Here is a 24,935-nt window from a genome sequence, read left to right on the forward strand (position 1 = left end):
GAAACTTCACATTCCCCAGCCATGTGCCTGCCTGGTCTAAGCAAATTTATATGAAAATGAAAAGCACAAGATCAAGATTCCAACACAGCAAAGACTGTCTGTTAAGTGTCTGGAATCTAGTTAAAACAATCTACGGAATTCACAGGAACATTCCCAAACAGAATTTGATGCTGAGCCACATACAGAGATGTTAAAACAGATATCCCAAAACCTGGCCCTGTTTCTCATCTACCTGATACCATTAGTTGAAAGCGCATGTTGGTTCTTACTGCACACCTCTCTCGACCCACATTCACTGTACCTATATTGTCAGACTGCCTATGGTACTGGATAAGCTGAAATTTCTCCTGAATAATCATTGCAATGACCAAAGTCGATTGATTTCCAATCCCACCACAAACTCCCTTTCATAGCGACTAACTTTGTACCTCTCCATTGCAACATTGTGACATGGAACTCAATTGTTTTCAAACGTGTTGCCATAATTGATCCCTAGATTTGTTTCCAATGTTGCCATTCGCGAGACCAACTACTTTCACTTCCTTAAGATGCCAAAAGGCTGAGGCAGAAAGAGGCGAGCCAGTTAACAGAGGTGGAAAATCGATGGTCTTCCCACTACTTAGTTTTGGATTGTTGCCAGGCAACAATCTGGATGTAGTGAAGAAGTCAAGAGATGTGGTGGTGATACAAACTGTGTGCTGTTTGAGGGCATATAGATCGTGGCTTTTTTTTGGTATTGGGCAGCTTGTAGGTGAAGATGGAGGCCAAAGATCAATATTTACAGAACTCCTGAGCAAACCACGCGGGGCTGGGAAATGAAGCCAATAGCAGGAAATTCCATAGTGACTGTTGCTTGAGTAAGGATGGACTTCGGCAACTTCACTCCTATCCAGAGGGGCTCAGTGGTTAGCAATGCTGTCTCACAATGCCAGGTGCCTGGGTTTGATTCCACTCTTGGGCAATTTTCTGTGTGGAGTTTGTATGTTTTTCCTGTCTTTCTTCCAGATGCTCAGTTTCCTCTCACAGTCCAAAGATATGCAGGTTAGGTGGATTGGCGATGCTAAATTGCCTATAGTGTCCAAGGATGTGCAGGCCAGGTGGGTTAGTCATGGGAAATGCAGGGTGACGGGGATAGGGTCGGGGGGTGGGTTGGGTGGGATAGTCTTCAGAGGGTCGTTATGGACTCGACAAACTGAATGAACTGCTTCCACACTGTTGGGATTCTATGTGAAAGGTCGCGGGATTGTTGCCAGCATTCTCCACTCCATTTGTGGGCGGCACCGTGATTCAGTGGTTCGCACTGCTGCCTCACAGTGCAGGGGCCTGGGTTTGATTCCCGCGTCAGGTGACTGTCTGTGTTGAGTTTACACATTCTCCCCGTGTCTGCGTGGGTTTCCTCTGGGTGCTCCGGTTTCCTGCCACAATCCAAAATGTGCAGGTCAGCTGAATGTGGAATTTGCTCATTCTCCCCGTATCTGCGTGGGGTTTCCTCTGAGTGCCCCGGTTTCCTCCCAGAGTTCAAAGATTTGTAGGTTAAGTGAATTGGCCGTGCTAAATTTCCCATTGTGTTCAGGGGTTTGTAGGTTCGGTGCATTAATTGGGGGTAAATGTAGAATAATGGGGATTGGGTTTGGGTGGAATACTCTTCGGAGGGTCGGTGTGGACTTGTTGGGCTGAAGGGCCTGTTCCCACACTGTTGGGATTCTAAGATTAAAAAAAAGAAAAATTTCCCATAGTGCATTAGTCAGGGGTAAATCTTGAGATGAGAAATGGGTCGGGGTGGATTGCTCTTCATAGGGTTGGTGTGGACTTGTTGGGCCAAATGGCCAGTTTCCATACTGTCGGGAATCTAATCTAAAATCATGATTTGGACTTCAGTCGAGACATTCTTGGAGGAAAATAATGTGGTCAACCATGTGAAAGGCTGCAGATAGGTCTCAAGGGTTGGGGGTACAGTTTTCCATTGTTACAGCCACATATGAAAGCATTTGCAACTTTGTAAAAGTCTCCTGGAGTACTGGGGCTGAACCTTGGAGGAATTCAAATATGGCATCCTGTGCAAAGAAGAGCTCAGATTAGGTAGGGAACAGGATTTGGAGGAGGAAGTGGCAGTTGGAGAAATTGACTGTTAATCTTACTCCAAAGAAAACCTTCAAAGAAAATTGCCACCATTCAAAATAGGCTCATAATACCCATGCATATCAAAATTAGGCTCTAACTGGGAATGCATAAAAAAAGGTCTTGCAACATCTTCAAAACTCTTCAATTAGTGCCTTCCGATTGACCGATAACCAGCTATTGCTTTCTCTGTAATTCTACATAAATATATTTGGCCAGACAACTTTATTATAGTGCAGTTTACTGAAAACCGACAGATAGCTCAAGTTTAAATTTAGAAAGGCATGCTTCTGGCAAGACGTGATGTTCCTCGTGGTTATTAAGTGGAGATGAATTAAAGGAAAAATGTTCACTGATGACTAGAATTTGCCGGATCCTTGTATTTGAGACTCTCTCGTTCAGATCTTGTGGTGTCAGAATGGAAAGGAATATCTGATTAAATTTGGAAACTTTAAGAAACAAGGGTCAATCAATTGACTTTGTTTCAGCTCACGACATTTCAAGTTGTTTTTACTTTGAATGCCAGTGTCCTAATGATAACTGACAAGTCTTTGCCAACCCATTCATTTCGTTGCTGCTTCTCGGCTAAAATTAGCACCAAGAAAGGTGTAACCAAATTTTGTTCAAAACTTCGGGTCCAATTGTTGGAGAGGAAAGAAAAAGTTAGCGTTTCCAGTCTTTGGAAGAAGTCATGTGGGAGAGGAAACGTAAACTGTGTTTCTCTCCACAGATGCTGCAGCACCTGTTGAGTTTCTCCAGCACTTCCAGTTAATTTTGTTTCAAGATTCCCAGCAATTGCAGTATTTTTGTTCCTTAATCGCAAAGAGTTGTATGCCCAAACATCGTGGGCAGCAAAGGTTGGGGCATTTCATAACAATGGACTCTCTCAAGCTGCAGGAGAGGCAGAGCAAAACCAGATTCTGGGTTAGTGGTGCTGGAAGAGCACAGCAGTTCAGGCAGCATCCAAGGACCTTCGAAATCGACGTTTCGGGCTAAAGCCCTTCATCAGGAATAAAGGCAGTGAGCCTGAAGCGTGGAGAGAAAAGCTAGAGGAGGGTGGGGGTGGGGAGAAAGTAGCATAAAGTACAATGGGTGAGAGGGGGAGGGGATGAAGGTGATAGGTCAGGGAGGAGAGGGTGGAGTGGATAGAAGGAAAAGGAGATAGGCAGGTAGGACAAGTCATGGGGACAGTACTGAGCTGGAAAATCAGTGTCTTTTTGGGAAAATTAAGAATCATGCAGCACCAGGTTATCGTCCAGCGGGTTTATTTGGAAGCACTAGCTTTCGGAGCGCTGCTCCTTCATCAGGTGGTTGCGGAGAATAAGATTGGAAGACATAGAATTTATCACGTCTATTTGGGAAGGCAGTCAGGGCAGGGATGAGGGTTGCTGAGGGACAGAGTGGAGCCCAGGTCTGGATAGGTATCCATTCCAGCAGCCAATTGGCGGCGGGGTCCCCCAAAGGGCAACGTTCCAAAATGGAACGCGGCCCGGAGCCCGCGCCATGATCGACAGCGGCAGCAGCCAATCCCGGAGCGGCGGTCGCGGTCAGAGGTGGGGGAGGGGACGGGGACTGGGACTCGGACTCGCTCTCGCTCTCGCTCAGCTGTTGCGGCAATGGCGCTGCCCTGGGTACTGTGTTCTCTGCTTGCGGCTCTGCTCAGCCCGGGCCAGGCGGACTCCGGCACCGAGGAGTATCTGAAGCGAGAGCACAGCTTGGTGAAACCCTACCAGGGTAAGGGCTGCCTTTACTTTCCCTTCCTTCCTTCCTTCTGCTGCAAACGTTCGAACGGATTGCATCGAATTGCCTGCAAGCCACTTCCCCCACCCACTTCATCCAATCTCTTACGAGCAAAGCCTCTCGAACCCTTGGGGGTAAAATGCAGGGATGGCAATCACCACATTCAGAGGGAATAGACTTTATTGGTATCCTGTGCACTGTTTGGTCGCCATGTTATGCAGTGAGGGATAGAGAGGCGCTGTGTAAATGTATGCAGGCACAAGCATAAATTAGAAAAGCTAACGACCTTATTGGTTATGGACAGGAGATAACTACAAAAGTAGGAGATTGTAGTCCAGTTACATAGAAAATTAGAGAGACGAGATCTGCACAGTGTAAAGAGAGATATAAGGAACTTCACGAACAGAGAGCAGGATCTTGGGGTGTTTGTCCAAAGATCCCTAAAGGGGGCAGGCCAGGTTAAGAGAGGCAGGATAAACTCAAGTTTTGAAGCGGACAAGATTGAAGGGGTCCGATTTGAGGTGTACAAGATTGAGGAAGCATGAATAGGTTGGTTAGAAATCAGCTGTTCTCCTTAGTTGAAGGGCCAATGACAAGGGCCATCACTTTAAGGAAGTTCCCTCTTTAGAAGGAATTTGGGGAAAAAGAAAACACAGAGTGGTGGGAATCTGAAATGCACTCCCGAGGGAGGATAGATTAGATTAATAGGGAAACAGGCCATTTGGCCCAACAAGTCCACACTGACCTACCGAAGAATAACCCAGAGACCCATTCCCCTACCCTATATTTACCCCTGACTAATGCACCTAACACTGTGGGCAATTTAGCGTGGAGAAAGCTGGAGCACCTGGAGGAAACCCACACCGATGTGGGGACAATGCGCAAACTCCACACAGCGAGTTGCCTGAGGCAGGAATTGAACCTGGGTCCCTAGTGCTGTGAGGCAGCGGTGCTAACCACTGAGTCACTGTGCCACCCTGTCTCCTCACAACTTTTAAAAAGTACTTGAATGAGGACTTGAAATGTGACCACATTCAAGGCTATGGGCTAGTGCTGGAAAGTGGAAGGAGTGCAGATTTACACTAATTTTCTTTTTGTCAGTGCAGACTTGATGGGCTGAAGGACCTCCTCCGTATAGTTTGATTAAATGGAACTAGAAGCAGTTCAGGGAAGGGTTACCAGACGAATACTGGTAAAGGGCAAGGTGTCTTGGGAGCAAAGGTTGGGGTCAGACTAGGTTTGTCCCTGCTGGAATTTAGAAGATTAAGAGGTGATTTGATTGAAAGATGCAAGGTCCTGCTCGGGTGCATGTGGATTCTCCTCATGTGGGAGAATCTCAGATCAGGGGTCGCTGATTATAAATCAGGGGTTATCCATTGAAAGGTGATTCTTTCCTCTGAGGCTGATGAGCCTTTGCAATGCTCCTCCTGAAAAGGCAGAATTTGCAGAGTCCTTTGATTGTAGTCCATGTGGAAATAGATTCTTGATAAGCAAGGGAGTGGGTGAAAAGTTATCGGGCAGTTGGGAGTGCAGATTTGAAGATGTAATCAGGTCGGCCAAGTTCTTATTGAATGGGAGAAGCAGGATCAAAGGGCGGAATGGCCTACATCTTCTTCCACTCACGTTTTTGAGAGTGACAAAGTTGCAGGATTTTGACCCAGTGCCGGGAAAGTAATGATCTAGTTGAAGAGCCCACTCTTGTTTTTTTGGCTCTCTTCCCGGCTAAGTGCTGCTTGTTTCTTTCTCTCTTGTAGGTGTGGGAGCCACAGGTTCTAACACTCACTGGGACCTCCAGGGAAACACAATGGTGACCTCCCATTTTATACGACTGACCCCCGATCTTCAGAGCAAACAGGGAGCCATCTGGAATCGTGTAGTAAGGGTTCATTCCACGTTTTGATGTATTTGTAGGTCTTGGAATAAGCTTGTTAGCACAGGGAAATAAATGCTTTCCACACAAGTGTCAGCATCAATGTGGTGAGTACAAAATGGACTGGGTACAGTGTAAAGCGCTCCCCACATTTTTCCCATCAAACACTCCCAGGACAAAAAACAGCACGGCGAAAGATACAGAGTAAAGCTTGTGTCCATCAAATGCAGGGTTAGATATAGTCTGCAGCTGTCTTTATTCTTAAACAGAAAGTAAAACTCCTTCAATGTTGTACACATCCCTCCCAGGAGAGGGACAGCACCCTCTAAGTTTTTGGCAGAAAATAAAGCCTACTCAACACTGTCCCAATGAACACTCCCCAGACAAGTACAGCAAAGTTATAGGAAAGCCAAGGCTATGTTTTGTTTGTAACTTGTGCATTAACTATCTATCTTGGTCAGTACAAAGCTACATGAAAAGGCATGGTTAAGCAATAAAAATAATCATTTGAAGGACCCGGGCATTACGTCACTGGGCAGATACAGCAGTGACTTGCACACAGAAAAACTCCCTCTACACTCACCCCATCAAACACTTGCAGGACAGGTTAAGTAGAGGGTAGATACAGATTAAATCTCTCTCTGCTCTTTTAGCTGAAAGTCAAGCTTTCTCTATACTATTCCCTCCAAACACTCCTAGGATAGGGAGAACATGGGATTGGATGCAGAGATTGGAGGCAACTTTTAGGATGCATAGGATAGGGAAGGAAACAGCAGGGGATGGGCACCATTGAAATGTGGAGCTTATTTAAGGACCAGCTAGTGTGGGTCTTTGATAAGTATGCACTGGTGAGGCAGGGAGGAAGTTGTCGAGCGTAGGAGCTGTGGTTTACTAAGGACGTTGAATCTCTTGTCAAGAGGAGAAGGCGACTTATGTAAAGATGAGATGTGATGGTCCAGTTAGGGCGCTTCAGAGTTACAAGTTCGCTAGAAAAGACCTAAAGAGAGAGCTAAGAGCCAGGAGGGGACATTTGAAGTCATTGACAGATAGGATCAAGGAAAACTCTAAGGCTTTCTATTACTATATCAGGAATAAAAGAATGACAAGAGTAAGATTAGGGCCAATCAAGGATAGTAGTGGGAAGGTATGCATGCAGTCTGAGGAGATAGGGGAAGCGCTAAATGAAGACTTTTCATCAGCATTCACACAGGAAAAAGACAATGTGGTCGAGGAGAATAGAGATACAGGCTCATAGGCTAGATGGGATTGACATGCATAAGGAGGAGGTGTTAGCAATTCTGGAAAGTGTAAAAATAGATAAGTCCCCTGGGCCGGATGGGACTTATGCTAGGATTCTCTGGGAAGCCAGGGAGGAGATTGCCAAGCCTTTGGCTTTGATCTTTATGTCGTTGTATACAGGAATAGTGCCCGAAGGCTGGAGGATAGCAAATGTTGCTCCCTTGTTCAAGAAGGGCAGTAGAGACACCCCTGAAAATTATAGACCTGTGAGCCTTACTTGGGTTGTGGTTAGTGTTCCAAAGGGTTATAAGAGTTAGGATTTATAATCATCTAGAAAGGAATAATTTGATTTGGGATATTCAACACGGTTTTGTGAAGAGTAGGTCGTGCCTCACAAACCTTATTGAGTTCTTTGGGAAGGCGATCAAACAGGTGGATGAGGGAAAAGCAGTTGAAGTGGTGTATATGGATTTCAGTCAGGCATTTGATAAGATTCCCTATCGTAGGCTATTGCACAAAATACGGAGGCATGGGATTGGGGGTGATTGAGCTGTTTGGATCAGAAGTTGGCTAGCTGAAGGAAGACAGAGGGTGGTGGTTGATGGGAAATTTTCATCTTGGAGTTCATTTACCAGTGGGGTACCGCAAGAATCTGTTTTGGGTCCACTGCTGTTTATCATTTATATAAATGACCTGGATGAACAAAGAACATTACAGCACAGTACAGGCCCTTCAGCCCTCGATATTGCACCAACCTGTGGAACAAATCTGAAGCCTATCTTTCCTACACTATTCCATTCTCATCCATATGTTTATCCAATGACCATTTAAATGCCCTCACCCTCAGTGAATCTACGGATGAGGGCATAAAAGAATGGGTTAGTAAATTTGCGGATGACAGTAAGGTCGGTAGAGTGGTGGATAGTAATGAAGGATGTTGTAGGTTACAGAGAGACAAAGAGAAGCTGCAGAACTGAGCAGAGAGGTGGCAAATGGAGTTTAATGTGGAAAAGTGTGAGGTGATTCACTTTGGAAGGAGCAACAGGAATGCAGAGTACTGGGCTCATGATAAGATTCCTGGTAGTGAAGATGAGCAGAGATCTCGGTGTCCAGGTATACAAATCCTTGAAAGGTGGTACCCAGCTTGATAGTTGTTAAGAAGGCATATGGTGTGTTAGCTTTTATGAGTAGAGGAATTGAGTTTCGGGACCATGAGATCATGCTGCAGCTGTACAAAACTCTGGTGAGGCCAAGTTTGGAGTGTTTTGTGTGCAGTTCTGGTCACTGCATTATCGGAAGGATGTGGAAGCTTTGGATCGGGCTGAGGGACTTGAGGCCATTATTGTTAGAGAGAAGAAGGATGACAGGTGTCTTAATTGAAACATATAAGATAATCAGACGGTTAGATTGGGTGGACAGTGAGAGCCTTTTTCCTTGGATCGCGATGGCTAGCACGAGGGGACATAGCTTTAAATTGGGGGGTGATAGATATAGGGCAGATATCAGGGATAGTTTCTTTACTCCGAGAGTAGTAGGGGTGTGGATTGCACTGCCTGTGATGGTCGCCAGCTTTAAGGGAATTTAAATGGTCACTGGGTAGGCATATGGTCCCTGAGAATGGAATCGTGTAGGTTAGATGGGCTTCAGATTGGTTCCACAGGTCGGCGCAAGGGCCTGCATTGCATTGTAGTGCTATCTGTTCAAGAGTAAAGCTCCCACTACTCTTTTAGACAAAGCTCCATCGACACTATCCCCATCAGATACTCCCAGGACAGACAGAACACAGGGCGAGATACAGAAATCAAGGAAACAATGTGGACTTTGCCTTTTAATGGCTTGGTGCTGTAAGTTACTTGTGCTGTGGTTTCATATTTAATGCCTTCAGCAATTGCCCATGCTCACTCTGTCTCTCTTCAGGCCTGTTTAATGCAAGACTGGGAGGTGCAGGTTCACTTCAAAATTCATGGCCAAGGGAAAAAAAATCTGAATGGTGACGGGTTTGCGATATGGTATACCAAAGATCGCATGCAACCAGGTACAGTGATCTGAAACCTCCAGGTACAGTGGGCTACTGACTATGCTTAGAATGTAGATTCCTGCTTGGGATTTATTGACTCGAACCTAATCATCGATCGGAAAGATACCATAAGAATGTCCCCTCTCTAATACCGTAACGCAAATGTAAAATATCATGGTTGCTTGAAATCTGAAATCACAACAAAAGTGCTGGAGGAACTCAGCAAGTCTGGCAACATCTTGGAGAAACACAACAAATGTTTCAGGTCTGTGATATTTAATCAGAACTGGAATAACGTGATGTGAAGTATGTCACTTATCTGTCGAGTCACAGAGTACAGCAACAGACCCTTCGGTCCAACCAGTCCATGCCGACCATAATCTAAACCAGTACTTTGTCCCTCCAAACCTTTCCTATTCATGTAATTATCCAAATATGTTTTAAACTTTGTAACTGTACTTACATCCACCACTTCCCTAGGAAGCTCATTACACACACGAACCACTCTCTGTAAAAAAAACAAATTGCCCCTCATATCTTCATTAAATCTATCTTCTCTCATCTTAAAAATATACCCCCTCAGGAAAAGACACCTGCCATTCACCTTATCTGTCCCCTTGATTATTTTAGAAACCTCTATAAGGTCCCCCACTCCATTGAAAAAAGGTCCCTGCCCATCCAGCTTCTCCTTCTAACTCAAACAACTTAAATTCCACTTGTTGCTAAGTTTGGAAGTTGTATTTTTGAATCTGTGACAAATGGGTTTTTCTGGGTTCGAAGCGTTTCATGAGTAACCTGTATGTTTTTTTTCCTGCAGCAGTGGTGATTTCTCTTTAAAAACAACTTGATGGAGAAGTGCCTCAGAGAACTAATCGGCTTTTGTATACATGTGAAAAATTTAGCTCAGAGCAATTGCACTTCAGGATTTCTGTTAGAAATTTCTGGACTTTGTTTTTTAAGCTGGAGGGGCGGGGCGAGGTTGTTTTGCAAGTTTGGTGCAGTCCTGCAGAAATTCGTGAATGAAGATTGATGTTTTCCTGGGAACGGGGAAAGATAGACAACAGATTACCTTAAAATAAGACGTGTTGTAATAGACCTGGAATGGATGTGTTTGAGTATAATCTTGAAAAGCTTATTTGAAGCTGAGTAAACTTGAGCTCAAATGTATGATGGGTTTTTTTCCCTGGATTTTTTTCAGATTGAGAGGTGATGTCACAGTTAAGTTAAACCTGTCAAGGTGTTAGATAGAGAAAGGGGCTCCGGTGTGAGTACTGTGCAAGGGGTGCTTTTGGGATGAAGTTTAAACATGTTTCAAAATTTTTATGTTTGTATGATAGGCAAATAGTCTGTTCTATTTTATCTTTGTTTCTTTTGCTTTATAAGCTTCTCATTCATTGTTCAAGTTAATTCTGTAACATTGCATACTTATGTTGCAGTGAGTGACCAGAGAGTCATTGAATGTGGAAACTTGGGTACAGGGCACCCCTCGATCCAACTTGTCTGTAAAAATAAGCCAGGTTTCAGCCTGGGATCTTAGTAATAACAAGCTGGGATCATATCAATAATAAATAAGATGGTAAATACGAAACGCAAATTTAAGCCAGTATATATCTAGGACCTCCATAGCTCCAACTCTATCCTTCTCCCTGCCAACTGTTTGAGACTAATCCTTGATGTCATATTTGACTTTGAGATAGAATTTCTATACAGGACAGGAACAGACCCTTCAGCCGACCATGTCTGCGCCAATCACAATGCCATTCTAAATTAACCCCAGCTGCTTGCACATGGTCTGTATCCCTCTATTTCCTGCCTGTTGATACAGCTTCGAAATGTCTCTTAAACATTGCCATCATATCTGCTTCTACCACCTCCCCTGCAGCGCTTTACAGGCACTTACCACCCTCTGTTGAAAAAAAACTTGCCTCACACATCTCCTTTAAGCTTTCCCCCCACCTCACCTTAAACCTGTGCCCCCTAGTATTTGACATTTCTGCCCTGTGGAAAAAAAGACTCTGACTATCCACCCTATCCATGCCTATCATAATTTTACACACTTCTGACGGGTCGTCCCTTAGCCTTCAATACTCTAGCGAAAATAATCCAAGTTTGTTCAACCTGTCCTTATAGAATATACTCCAAACCAGGCAACATCCTGATTAACTCTTTTACATCCTTTCCAAAGCCTCCACAGTGTGGTGACCAGAACTACACACAGTACTCCAAATGTGGCCTAGCTAAAGTCTTATACAGCTGTAACGGGACGTGCCAACGTTTATACTTAATGCCCCAATCGATGAAGGCAAACAGGTCACGTGCCTTCTTTACCACCTTATCCACTTCTGTTGCCACTCTCAGGGAGCGATGGACTTGCATCCCAGGACCGCTCTGTATATCAATGCTCTTAAGGGTCCTGTCATTTACTGTTTACATTCCCTTTACATTTGATCTCCCAAAATACACACTTCACACTTGTCCGAATTAAACTCCGTCTGCCATTTCTCCACCCAGCTTTCCAACTGATCTATATCCTTGGACAAACTGCCTGACTCTCCATAATTTCACCAATCTTCATGTCATGTTTTCATATCCCTGTCTGACAAAGATCACCTAGTTCGACTTTCTTGTCCCGATTTGACTCCCATCTCAGTTCATCAGCTGCTGACACCCTTGTCTTTCCTTCAGGACTCAGTTACACCAGCACACTCCCACATTCTACCCTCCTTAACCTTCAGCTCACTGAGAACACTGCTGCCTGTGTCTTAACTCAGGGCAAGTCCCATTTTGTACTGTCACCCACCCTGTGGGTGACCTCCTGATCAACTAAGTTCTTGAGTTTTAAAACCCTCATCCTTCTTTTCAAATCCAACTATGTCCGCATCCCCCCCCCACTCAAAAGTTTTTAGAATCTCTTCTTGCCCCACCCCACTCTGAGTTGTCTGTGCTCCTCTGATTTTGGTCTTGTGTTTCCTGGGTTTCAATAACTCCATCGCTATTGATTGGCCCTTCAATTGCCTGGCCCCCAAGCTCTGTAATCAACACACATCTCTGCCCATCTCTCTCTCTCTACCCCCCCCCGACTCCCTCTGTCCATATGTTTCTCTGTCTGTCTCTTTGTGTGTGTGTCTCTCTCTCTCTGCGTCTCTCTCGCTCTCTGTCTCTCTCTCTCTCTCTCTCTCTGTGCAACTCTCTCTGTCTGTCTCCCCTCTTTGAGGACACTGCTTAAAACCAACCTTTTTGACCAACTATCTTGTTGCATGGCACAGTCATGTCTTGTTTTCGAATCTGTTTGTGAAGGTCCTGTGCATGTTTTATGCGATGAAAGGTGATATATAAATACAAGTTGTTCTTGAACGTCTCTTTGGCCAGGTTCCTAAATGACCACTGCCGTTGGAGAGTTGCCTTACAAAAGTTGCCCACCTATCTGTTTGAGATGGGGGAGAAGTTGTGGCGGTGAGTGGGCGGAGAGGGGGAAGGAACCCGATGCCCAGATCGGGGGATCGAGTTTTACAGTTTTAAAAATGCTTTCTCCCCTGCAGGTACAGTGTTCGGAAGTAAGGATCTGTTCTCCGGACTGGGAATATTCATGGATACCTACCCCAACGAGGAGAAACAGCAGGAGGTGAGCTCAGGGATTGCAGTCTAATTGTAATAATTAGCTGCTCTTAAGTATAAAAATTAGTATTATGATAGAATTCTAAACAGCTTTATCAATGCTCTTTGTTGAAACAAGGATGTTGTGAAATAATGATATTATCAATTTAAAATCTGTTTTGATTAATCTATCAGCAGTAATCAAAGGTATTAGTGGCAGCATTGTTTCTTTTGATTGCCAAATTTTGTTAGACCATAAGATATAGGAGCAGAAATGGGCCATTTAGTGCACTGAATATGCTCCATCATTCGATCATGGCTGCTATGTTTCTCTACTCCATTCTCCTGCCTTCTCCCTGTAACCCTTGATCCCTTACCAATCAAGAACTTCTCTGTCTCTGTCTTAAATACACTCAGTGACTTGGCCTCCACAGCTCTCTGTGCAAGTGAGTTCCACAGATTCCCCACCCTCTGGCCGAAGAAATTCCTCCTCACTCTCAGATCTAAAGGCTGTGCCCTCAGGTCCTCGTCTCTCCAACTATCTTCTCCACGCCCCCTCTATCCAGGCCTCTCAGTACTCTGTAAGTTTCAATCAGGTTCTCTTTCATCCTTCTAAACTCCCCTGGCTGGTAGACCCAGAGCCCTCATTACTCATATGACAAGCCCTGCATCCCTGTGAGCTTTCTTGCAAATGTCCTCTGGGCCCCCTCCAATGCCAGCACGTCCTTCCTTGGATACGGGGCCCAAAACTGCTGACAATATTCCAAATGCTGTCTGACCAGAGCCTTACCCAGCCTTACCAATACATCCCAGCTCTTGTATTCCAGCCCTCTTGAACTGAACGCTAACACTACATTCGCCTTCCTAGCTGCCAAGTGAACCTGTATGTTAACCTCAAAAAAATCCTGAACCCAGAACTCCCATTTCTGCTTCAGATTTCTGAGTCCTTTCCCCGTTTTGAAAATAGTCGACTATTTCCATTCAAAGTGCGTAATCTGACATTGTGGGTTTCAGAATCTTAAAAAAAAAACTTACATGCCCTCCCGCTCACTTTGGAGACACTCACTTGCGCTCCAATGACCATTTGCCAGCATTGTTTCCTTTACATCCACACGTGGTCGCAGTCAGGAAAATATATCATTCCACACGGAGTACAGAAGGTTTGCTTGTCAGGGCTGACAGATTTCCGATAGTCTGAAACGCACACTGAAAAATGTGAGTTTGGCAGCCATTCATAGGATCCTCAGCAGGTCCCAGCGAGGTCGCCGAAGTCTGATCAAAATACTCGTGTTTATATCCCATCTCATCGAATCGTCACAAAAGCACCACTTTGTGAATTTAGCATCTAAGTGGCTGGCACCTCTGGCACTGCAGCACTCCCTCAGTTCGACCTGTTCTCTTGCTGATGATCCTGTTCGCCAATCTTGCAGTTCCCTTCCGTTGCACCTTCCCACCCCAAATTGACAAATCACTCGGTGGGGTCGAAAGATTGACCAAAACTGGGCATGGTGCTGAAGGTGGGGCTTGACCAGAACTGGGCATGGTGCTCAAGGTGGGGCTTGACCAGAACTGGGCATGGTGCTCAAGGTGGGGCTTGACCAAAACTGGGCATGGTGCTGAAGGCGGGGCTTGACCAGAACTGGGCATGGTGCTGAAGGCGGGGCTTGACCAGAACTGGGCATGGTGCTCAAGGTGGGGCTTGACTAGAATTATGGGATGTGATCAATTCTGATCCATTTCTCGTTTTCCCCTCACGGTCAAACAGACTGCGACAAAATCAGAAATGGACCCCATCACGATAACATTAAAACCACATCCCTATCCCCAAGTCATTTCCTGATTTCACAATCGGTCACTGTAGATGTAATCCATTGGAATAGCCTCACCTGGAAAGACTGCACCGAGGCTATCATAAGGGCCACTGCAGTCTCCGAGCGGTGAGAGAAATCCATGTGTTTTGTTGCGTGCTGGTCGGTATCAGCAGCAGATTGCTGTTTGCAGGAATTGCATGCCACTCTGTTGACTCCAAGAAATGATAAGTTATTGAAATTCCTGTTTTATCTCATTGCTACTATTTGGGATTGTTACCGGGGATGTGCAGGCTAAGAAGAGGAGATATTCGTCTTCCAACCAGGTAGTCTTGTGTTCCAATCTCCGTGCTCTCTGGCATGTCTCACTTCCTTGCTTTTCTGTCTTGAGTTTATCATACTGCATTTTTTAAAAAAAATATGATTCTAATGCAAGGAAAACTATTAGTTTGCGGTGTTTGAACTTTTTGTCCTGTGGTGTGCTGTCTTCTCCCCACCCACCATCTCCCAAGTGCTTGGAGAGATCAGAGCATCTCTCACAGGCATTGGTTGGGACTAAGATTTCTTTCAGAGGGAGACTGGGGAGATTATTGGATGCTGCGAGGGAGTGGGAGGAGTTTGAAAGCTTGATGGTCAAGCTCCATTGGATTCCTTCTGCATTCTCTCACGTTCAGTTCTGAACCAGTGTGTTTGCACCACAGAGTTCGATGCAGTCTCCTGGAGTGCTGAGTTCAGACGATTACTTATGAATAAGTAACAGTAGAACCGCCTTGAGATTAAGAGAACCTGTATTAAGGAGTTGAATTTGTCTCCTTTCTGTCAGTTTGGAAATCAATAGGTCGCCATTTGCTCCGAGGCCTGTTTTTGAAGGATGTTGAGCTCATTGCTTTGTGTTTGTGGATTGACCTGCTTTTTCCACCCTCTTGCCGCACAGCGAATTTTCCCGTACATCTCAACAATGGTGAACAATGGGAGCCTGTCGTACGATCACTCACGAGACGGACGGCCCATCACCATCGGAGGGTGCTCCGCCCTCGTGCGCAATCTCAATCACGACACCTTTGTGGTGATCCGGTACCTGAAACGGAGGCTCACGGTGAGTGCTACCAGAGGAAGAACAAGTCTTTCAGCTCCCAACAAAATGTGAGGTTTCCCAACTTGACCAATCCCCTTTATCGGGCTACAGATTTTGGATTGAGACGTGAACCTGGGACCCTTACTGGCCCCCTGCGCTAACTGTCTCAGTTTGCTGTAGTGCCTTGTTCAATTCCTGTTGATCTAATTGTTGACCTGTCTTGAACAGACCTCTGTATCCTGCTGACCCGGGCATACAGGCTGCCCTGTTAGTACAAGAGAATTAAAGATCAGCTTTCTGGTCACATGTCAAGAGCAGACAGGAAACATTTTGAAGTGAGTTGATGAATTTATTTTGCAGGTCATGATCAACATTGAAGGCAAGAACGAGTGGAAAGATTGCATTGACATTCCTGGTGTCAAACTGCCTTTGGGTTACTACTTTGGGATCTCATCAGCGACTGGCGATTTGACGGGTATGTTGTGTTTAATCCCTTTCTCGGACCTTGCTTTGCACCGGGTAGCCAGAGAAGTGCTTGAGAAGAGGGACTTGCATTTAGGAACTTCCACGATTACAGGGTTTGCGGCCAGCGACGTCACAAGGTGGGATGTTAGGCAACCAATGTGCACACAGCAAGCTGCTACAGTCCGCAGTGTGAGGATGACTGGGTTCTGTTCTGTAATGTTTGATGGATAGGTCATAGACCCAGAGCACTGGGCAGATCTTACCTGGTCACCTGAGAAATACCGCCATGGTATACTGCTCATAGACTGAGGGAATAAATGAGGCTTCGCCTCAAAGTTAAATCCAAGACTGCCCCCAGTAGTGTTGCACTCCCTCAGTACTGCACTAGTGTTGTCACTCTGGAATTTGAACTCACCTACTCAGGCCACGGGCTGACTCATTTTGAGGAGAGATGGATGGTAGGACTCGTATCTGGATCCAAGGGACTCCAGGGCCGCCTTAAAGACTGTAGGTTCCACGTCAGGTCAGAGGGTGGGAATCCTGCAGAAGTCCCAAACGCACCACCTGACTCTCCAAAGCCTGTAGCACCATTGACAAGACACAAGTCAGGAGTGTGTGATGCAATACTCCCCACTTGCCCTGGATGGGGGCAGCCCCAACAACACTTCAGAAGCTCAACACCGTCCAGGTCAAAGCAGCCCCTGCTTGACTGGCACCATATCCACAAATATCCACTGCCTCCACCTCCGACGCTCAGTGGCAGCTGTGTGTATTAACTGCACGGTGCATTGCAGCAACTCCCCCAGGCTCCTTTGATAGCACCTTCCAAACCTCCTACCACCTATAAGGATAAGACAGACACAAGGGAACGCCATCCTTCCAAGTCACACACCATTCTTACTTGGAAATATATCACCATTCCTTTAGTGTCACTGGGTCAAAATCCTGAAGTTCCCTTTCGAACAGCAATGTGCGTCGACCGCCACCGTAGTGACTGCAGTGCACCACCACCTTGGCAAGGGGCAATTAGAATGAGGCAGTCAATGTTGGCCGAACCAGCAATGCCCACTTCACAAGAATTAGATCAAAAACAGCCGGTTTTCTTGCCTTCTAGTTGGTTATATGAACATTTAGAGCCACACAGCATGGTCCAACCGCTCCATGTCAGCCATGTTCCCAAACAAAACTAGTCCCACTTAGCTGTGTTTGGCCCTTATCCCTCCAAACCTTTCCTATTCATGTACTTATCCAAATGACTTTTAAATGTTGTAACTGTACCCATATCCACCATTTCCTCTGACAGTTTGTCCACACTTGAACCACTCTGTTAAAAAAACAAAATGCCCCTCGTGTGCTTTTTAAACCTTCCTCCTGTCACCTTAAAAATATGCCCCCCAGTTTTGAACTCCCCACAGTCGGGTAAAGATCCTTGACATTCATGTTATCTATGCCCACATGCTTTTATAAACCACTATCATGTCACCCTCAACCTCTTGCACAGCAGTGAACAAGTCGCTGTCGATCCAGCCAGCTTTTTTAATAACTCAAACACTCCAATCCTGGGAAAACCCTGGTAAATCCGTTCTGAACCTATTTGAATTTAATAATAATATTCCAACAGCAGGGCCACCAGAACTGCACACAGTACTCCAGAAGAGGCCTCACCAATTTCCTTTACAACCTCAACATGACATCCCCCCCCCCCTCCTGTGCTCAAAGGTTTGAGCAATGAAGGCAAGCATGCTAAACGCCTTACTAACTACCCTATCCATGTGTGATGCAAACTTTAAAGAATTTTGCACCTGAATCCCTCAGTCTCTCTGTTCCACAACACTACCAAGAGCTCTACCATTAATTGTCTAAGTCCTGCCCTTATTTGTTTTACCAAAATGCATACCATACCTCGCATTTGTCCAAATTAAACTCCATCTGCCACTCCTCAGCCCATTGACCCAGTTGATCAAGACCTCTTGTAATCTTAGATGATCTTCTTCACTGTCCACGACAACCAATTTTGGTGTCGTCTGCAAACTTAGCAACCATACCTGCTATATTCTCGTCCAAATCATTTGTATAAATGATAAACAGAAGTGGACCCAGCACTGATTTCTGTGAAACACCGCTGGTCAGAGGCCTCCAATCCAAACAACAAAACTTCACTCTCTGTTTCCTACCATCAAGCCAATTTTGTATGCAATTGGTAAGCTCTCCCACGTGATCTAACTTTACTCAGTAGTCTACTGTGCAGAACCTCGTCAAAAACTTAGCTAAAGACACCGTGGTTCCTCCCATTGTTGTCCTCCTGGCCTGTGGGTGCACTGTTAGTGACCAGACTTCCCTTCTAAGAGGGAAGTGGTGGTGACGATTGCAGATGGAGGTTTAAATTCAGAAGCAGCCTTTCCCCTTCATCTTTGCTTGTCTTGCCAAAGAAGGGCTGGCACACCCAGGACAAGGACCTTGAGGAGTGGGTAGCTACCACAGATCTGGAGCTCAGGGCCGTAACTGAACTGGCCAAGAGGTAGGAAGTGTAATTTTCGAGTGAGTGACACATGATCAGGTCCTCTGACCCCTTTTTTTTAACAACATGTTTTCCCTGGTAGATAATCATGACATTATATCAGTAAAGGTCTACCAACTGACAGTGCAACGAACAGCTGAGGAGACTGAATCGGATGACATCGTGCTGGTTCCAAGTGTGGATAATCTCAAGTTTGAAGATGGTAGGACAAATTGTTCTGATTTTCCACTTGCAAAGAACAGACACCAGTCTGTAAATGCTCACCATTCTTGGACATTGACAGAAAGCCTTAGAATCTTGCAGCACAGAACGGGGCCATTTGACGCTTTGTGCCTGTGCTGGCTGTTTGGAAGAGCTGTCCAATTACTTTTTCGCGAGAATGTCTGCCCCTTATTTTATCAGAAGGAGTGGAAAGGCGAGAATTAATTTGAAGAAATGTGTTAAGGACAAGCCAGGGAACTATACACCAGTGAGCCTGATGTCGGTGGAGGGTATCCTGAGGGACAGGATGTACGTGTATTTGGAAAGGCATGGACTGATTCAGGATAGTCAGCATGGCTTTGTGCATGGGAAATCATGTCTTACAAACTTGATTGAGCTTTTTGAAGAAGGAGCAAAGAGGATTGATGAGGGCAGAGCAGTAGATGTGGTCTAAATGGATTTCAGTAAGGCGTTCAACAAGCTTCCCCATGGGAGACTGATTAGCAAGGTTAGATCTCATGGAATACAGGGAGAACTAGCCATTTGGATACATAACTGGCTCGAAGCTAGAAGGTGGTGGTGGAGGGTTGTTTTTCAGACTGGACGCCTGTGACCAGTGGAGTGCCACAAGGATCAGTCTTGGATCCACGAGTTTTTGTCATTTGGATAAATGATTTGGATGTGAGCATAAGAGGTACAGTTAGTAAGTTTGCAGAGGACACCAAAATTGGAGGAGTAGTGGACAGCGAAGAAGGGTTACCTCAGATTACAACGGGATCTTGATCAGATGAGCCAATGAGCTGAGGAGTAGCAGTTGGAGTTTAATTTAGATAAATGCAAGGTGCTGCATTTTGGGAAAGCAAATCTTAGCAGGACTTATACACTTAATGGTAAGGTCCTAGGGAGTGTTGCTGAACAAAGAGACCTTGGAGTGCAGGTTCATAGTTCCTTGGAGTCGCAGGTAGATATGTTAGTGAAGAAGGCGTTTGGTATGCTTCCTTTATTGGTCAGACCATTGAGTACAGGAGTTGGGAGGTCATGTTGCAGCTGTACAGGACATTGGTTAGGCCGCTTTTGGAATACTGTGTGCAGTTCTGGTCTCCTTCCTAATGGAAGGATGTTGTAAAACTTTAAAGGGTTCAGAAAAGATTTCCAAGGATGTTGCCAGGATTGGAGGATTTGAGCTATCAGGAGAGGCTGAATAGGCTGGGGCTGTTTTCCCTGGAGTGTTGGAGGCTGAGGGGTGTGACCTTAGAGGTTTATAAAATCATGAGGGGCGTGGATAGGATAAATAAAGTCTTTTCCCTGGTGTGGGAGAGTCCAGAACTAGATGGCATAAGTTTAGGGTGAGAGGGAATGATTTAAAAGGGACCTAAGGGGCAACTTTTTCACACAGAGGATGGTACGTGTATGGGATGAGCTGCAAGAGAAAGTGGTGGAGGCTGGTACAATTGCAATATTTAAAAGGCTTTTGGATGGGTATATGAATAGGAATGGTTTGGAGGGATACCAAACCAGCAGACAAGGGAGGCGCGGTAGTAGTTTGGCGCACCGACCTCTACACCGCTGAGGTCAAACGCCAGCTCGCAGATACCTCCTCCTACTGCCCCCTTGACCATGACTCCACCCCCCACCACCAAACCATCATCTCCCAGACCGTCCATAACCTCATCACCTCGGGGGATCTCCCATCCACCGCCTCCAACCTCATAGTCCCACAACCCCGCACCGCCCGCTTCTACCTCCTGCCCAAAATCCACAAACCTGACTGCCCCGGCCGACCCATTGTCTCCGCCTGCTCCTGCCCCACCGAACTCACCTCCGCATACCTTGACACCGTCCTGTCCCCCTTAGTCCAAGAACTCCCCACCTACGTTCGGATGAACTCGGATTTCACCAGTTTCCTCATTTCCCCTCCCCCCACCTTGTCTCAGTCAAATCCATCGAATTCAGCACCGCCTTCCTAACCTGCAATCTTCTTCCTGACCTCTCCGCCCCCACCCCAGTCTGACCTATCACCCTCACCTTGACCTCTTTCCACCTATCACATTTCCGACGCCCCTCCCCCAAGTCCCTCCTCCCTACCTTTTATCTTAGCCTGCTGGACAAACTTTCCTCATTCCTTAAGAAGGGCTTATGCCCGAAACGTCGATTCTCCTGTTCCCTGGATGCTGCCTGACCTGCTGCGCTTTTCCAGCAACACATTTTCAGCTTGGAGGGATATGGGCCAGGTGCTGGCAGATGGGACTAGATTGGGTTGGGATATCTGGTCAGCATGGTCGAGTTGGATCGAAGGGTCTGTTTCCGTGCTGTACATCTCTATGACTAAACCACCAACTGCCAGCCCTCCCCGTGGAAATCTCAACCGTGACTTCTTTCAAAGTTGCTTTAAGTTCTGAAGAAATAACGCTGGACTCAAAACATTTACTGTGTTTCTCTCTCTGCCAGACCTGCTGAGTTTCCCCAGTATTCTGCTTGTTGTTTCGAGGTCGCTTTATTTCGAGCTTGGCTTTTCCTTCTCCCTTACGCAGATGACCTGGATTACGAGCCGATGAGTGGTTTGACCCTGTTCTTCATTGTTTTCTTCTCCCTCGTTGGCCTGATGGTGCTGGCCGTGATCGGCATCATCGTGTTCCAGAAGTGGCAAGAACAGAGCCGAAAGCGTTTTTACTGAGGCCCAGCTGAGGAGACAACGTTTCAGACTCGGGAACCTTGGGGAGAGGAGGGAGATTGGGCACAGCACGGGTTTATTTTCCTCATCTCTGGTGTCTTCGGATCATCGCCAACTGCAGTTCTTTGATCTTGCTCCCAACTCTACGGAGTACAGTTGGAAAACTGTATTGTGAACTCGTTCACTGCTGAGATTCTGGGACTGACTAACTATCAGCGATAGGCAAAAAAACCCACCTTTATCAGAAGAGGTTTCAGCAAGAAGAAAATCCAAGAGGCAAAATTGTTAGTATTTCTGTTTTTGTCCCTCTTTCCAGATGTGTTTGATACATTTAAAATGTCTTTCATCGGTGTGTCTGTGTATGTATGTCTATAGATATATATGGGTTGCTGTGACTAGTTTCCACAATCTTTCTTCCCTAACTTGAAAATAATCTTGCAGAGTTCCTCCAGACCAGACCGTGGCTTTTGCAGAGTTCAAGAACAGGTTTGCAAGTTGGTCACAACTTATTCAAAAACAAAGGTCAAATTGAGGAAGAATATCATCTCTCGAACTGTTCCCCTTTTTCCTTACATAAATCACTCAGGATTTGGTGCGTAGTCTGTTGTTGATTGGATACAGCATGAGTTTTTTTTAAATTTCAATTTGCGTTTTCCACTTTGGTGAAAATGCATGGTCTTTTTATTTTGGGAAAGGACAGGAAGGGGGATTTTGGGACAGGTGGTGATTTGTTTGGGAGAGCTCCAATGCCTGCTTTCATTTCCTTTTTTTGAATGTTCCTCCCCCCCCTCCCCCCCCCCCCCCCCCCCCCGTTTGCATCAAAAGGCACAACAGTCACAGAAAAGTTGTTTTTTTCCCCTTTCCGGTGAACCTTCCTCTCAATGTGCGGAGTGGCTGTGTTGACTTGATGGGATTGCGTATCAGGCTCGCTCCAAACAGTCAGGATGAGCTCACCCTTGCGAGGTTGCTGGGGCTGTGAGCCCCAGTGAGTGCTATCTTGAGCCAAGCCCTTGCCTGCACAGGGCGGTGGGGTGGTTGTAAATTCCTGGGCGATCACAACGTGAGCTGCTGGGACCAGTCAGGTTTTGACAATCCGTGTTTGTGTGTTGGGTATCTGTGTTTGTCAGGTCGGTTAGCTGTGGTTGCGTGCCCTCCTGTTCAATGATTCCTGATTTTAATGTGAAACCGTGAGAATGATGGGCTGAGAGAGAATGCATTTACATTAAATTTTTAAAACTTTAGTTGCTCGTCATTTGAAGAGGAGGGACGATGTCTCTCTCATCAAGTCTTCATTGACCTGCAATTTGATGAGGTTTTCTTGCGCACTCCTGGACTTAACCATGCTGTAGACAAATTGAGGGAGCCACACTTGAAATTGGATTCTGTGACCCTTCCGGAGGTGCCCATGCACATGAACCTGTCTGAACAAAGGGGCTCCATTTGCTGTTCAGCAGCACTGCTGAGAGGTGCAGCTGTGAAAGGGAGTGTGTTCATGCATGAGTGAAAGTAGAGGATTACAGGGCTGAACCTGATGGCAACATTATTCATTGATGCTCACTCAGTGGAGTGTTCCATCACTCTGACGCAGGCAGGAAAATGCACACAATACTGAAGAGGAGCTTTGCCTCTACAATAGTGAAGTAATCCCTCCTTCTCATAACTGTAAACTGTCAGTCAGTGATGTTGCAGTTTACACATTGTAAAAAATGTAATCTTGCATTCTATACCACCTCCAAGTTGCACAACAAGCACTGAAATACCTTGTAATGCAGAGATGGTAGCCCATTTGTTCACAGCCAGCTCCTGTCAATAGCAAAATGATAATGACCAGATAGCACATTTCTTTCTCCGGTGTTGGTTGAATCATAATCTTGCTCTGTGATCTGGATCTTTCAGGCACAGGCAGAACTGTTTGAGAATGGCAATTTTATCTGAAAGGAATGGGACTGGAAGCTCTAACTCTTCCAACATCAAGTGTCCAACCCTAAGCTGCTGCTATGTGATCAGTGAAGGAAATATGTCAGTTTTTGTTGTCGAGTGAACTCTGTGACCTCATTTGTGGTTGAAGGGCAGAACACGAAGGGATAAATCTGTTCGCTTCAAAATAAAAGCAAGTGAGTCAGGGGATTTGTGAGTTGCTTACAGACAGATCCATGCCAACATAACTGGAGTTCCTACTTGCTTCAGGATGCGGAGATGCAGGGTGGGGTGGGTTCATGTTAATCCCATCCACAATGGCTGTCCCTTGCTGAGTATTACATTTCAGCTTAACAACTGCAAACAGCCTGCAGACCATGGAAACTGAGCCAACTGGTTATTGTGTGGACGCAGTGGTTTTCGCAAGGTGTGGGGCAAAACACAAGCTTCTCTCTCATGTATTGACAAAGTCACTTGAGTTGATTCATATCTAGTTCATCACTGGAATCAATGAAGATGCAAATGTCAGCATTAAAGTGTTTATAACTACTGTACCATTTTTGTTTAGTCTATGGGATTACAAGTGTTTGGATCAAACAAAGTGGCAAATATCAGCTCTGCAGCGGTCTAAACAGTGTGCGCAGCTGAGTTCAGTAGTATATGATCTTGCTTGGGACATAGCAAGGCGACTGACTTTTTTAAAAGTCTTTTGGCATGATCCAAAAGCCAGACATAGAGGAGTATTGATAATTGCTTTTGTTGGTGAACCTATTATCAGACCACTGTTCTTACATGCTGCTGTTTCAATATCAAATAAATCCCATCAGAAATTTACAGGAAAGCAGTGTCTTTATTTTTTTTCAAGCGTGTTCTCTTGGTCACTGTATGTTACTCAAACTTTAATCGCCCAGGATCTTGTAATCAGTGAAGAACCCAGAACTCACATTCAGCACTCCCTGGACAGACACAGCACTGATAACAGATGCAGAGGAAAGTTTCCTCTTTCAAACAGGTAGTAAAGCTCCCTCAATATTGTCCAATCCAAAATTCCAAGCAAAGGGCCAACACTCATTTGAATAGAGAATAAATTTTAACTGAAAATAAAGCCTTCTCTACACTTAAACACAAAGTAAAACTCTCAGATGCTGTCTCCATCATACGCTTTGGACACAGGTACAGAGTCCCTTCTACTCAGTGAAACTGAAGTAAAGCTTTCTCCCCCCTGTCCATATCAACCATTTGCAGTACAGGGACCGCACACTGTTAGACACAAGGTAAAGGTTTCTGCTCTTTTAAACTGCAAATAAAACTCCACTCTTTTATACAGATTGTATGAAGACACTTCTCAATGTCCCCATTTAACACTCCCAAGACAGGGAAAGCACGCAGTTAGATACCAAGTAAAGCTTCCTCTACACTTTTAACCTGAAAGTAAGGTTCTTTCTGCTCTTTTAAAATGAAACTAAAGCTCCCTTGATACAGTTCCCCCATCAACCACTCCCAGGACAGGGACAGCACAGGGTTAGATACAGAGTAAAGCTCTCTCTACACTGTCCCCCCCCCCATCAACCACTCCCAGGACAGGGACAGCACAGGGTTAGATACAGAGTAAAGCTCTCTCTACACTGTCCCCCATCAAACACTCCCAGGATAGGGACAGCACAGGGTTAGGTACAGAGTAAAGCTCCCTGTACACTGTCCC

The 24,935-nt window shown here is 45.6% G+C and overlaps 1 protein-coding gene across 3 annotated transcripts; it reads left to right on the forward strand.

The window, feature by feature from the left end:
* Positions 1–3,705: 3,705 nt before the first annotated feature.
* lman2la (lectin, mannose-binding 2-like a) lies at positions 3,706–24,074 on the forward strand. Of its 3 annotated transcripts, XM_043681602.2 has the most exons (9): positions 3,706–3,852; positions 5,613–5,734; positions 8,885–9,002; positions 12,524–12,606; positions 14,680–14,712; positions 15,321–15,482; positions 15,822–15,936; positions 18,527–18,646; positions 21,177–24,074. In XM_043681602.2, exons 1-9 carry the CDS (start codon positions 3,735–3,737, stop codon positions 21,317–21,319), a joined length of 1,014 nt encoding a protein of 337 aa, XP_043537537.2. In that variant the 5' UTR covers positions 3,706–3,734; the 3' UTR covers positions 21,320–24,074. The 3 variants fall into 3 exon arrangements, with proteins under 3 accessions (XP_043537537.2, XP_043537538.2, XP_087840581.1); XM_043681603.2 differs by lacking the exon at positions 14,680–14,712; XM_087984455.1 differs by lacking the exon at positions 3,706–3,852 and having other exon boundaries at positions 5,700–5,835.
* The last annotated feature ends 861 nt before the right edge of the window (positions 24,075–24,935 follow it).

Source organism: Chiloscyllium plagiosum, unplaced genomic scaffold (genome assembly GCF_037043375.1).
Source record: "Chiloscyllium plagiosum isolate Xiang-an unplaced genomic scaffold, Cpla_swu_hap1 HiC_scaffold_48, whole genome shotgun sequence".
Classification (NCBI taxonomy): domain Eukaryota; kingdom Metazoa; phylum Chordata; class Chondrichthyes; order Orectolobiformes; family Hemiscylliidae; genus Chiloscyllium; species Chiloscyllium plagiosum.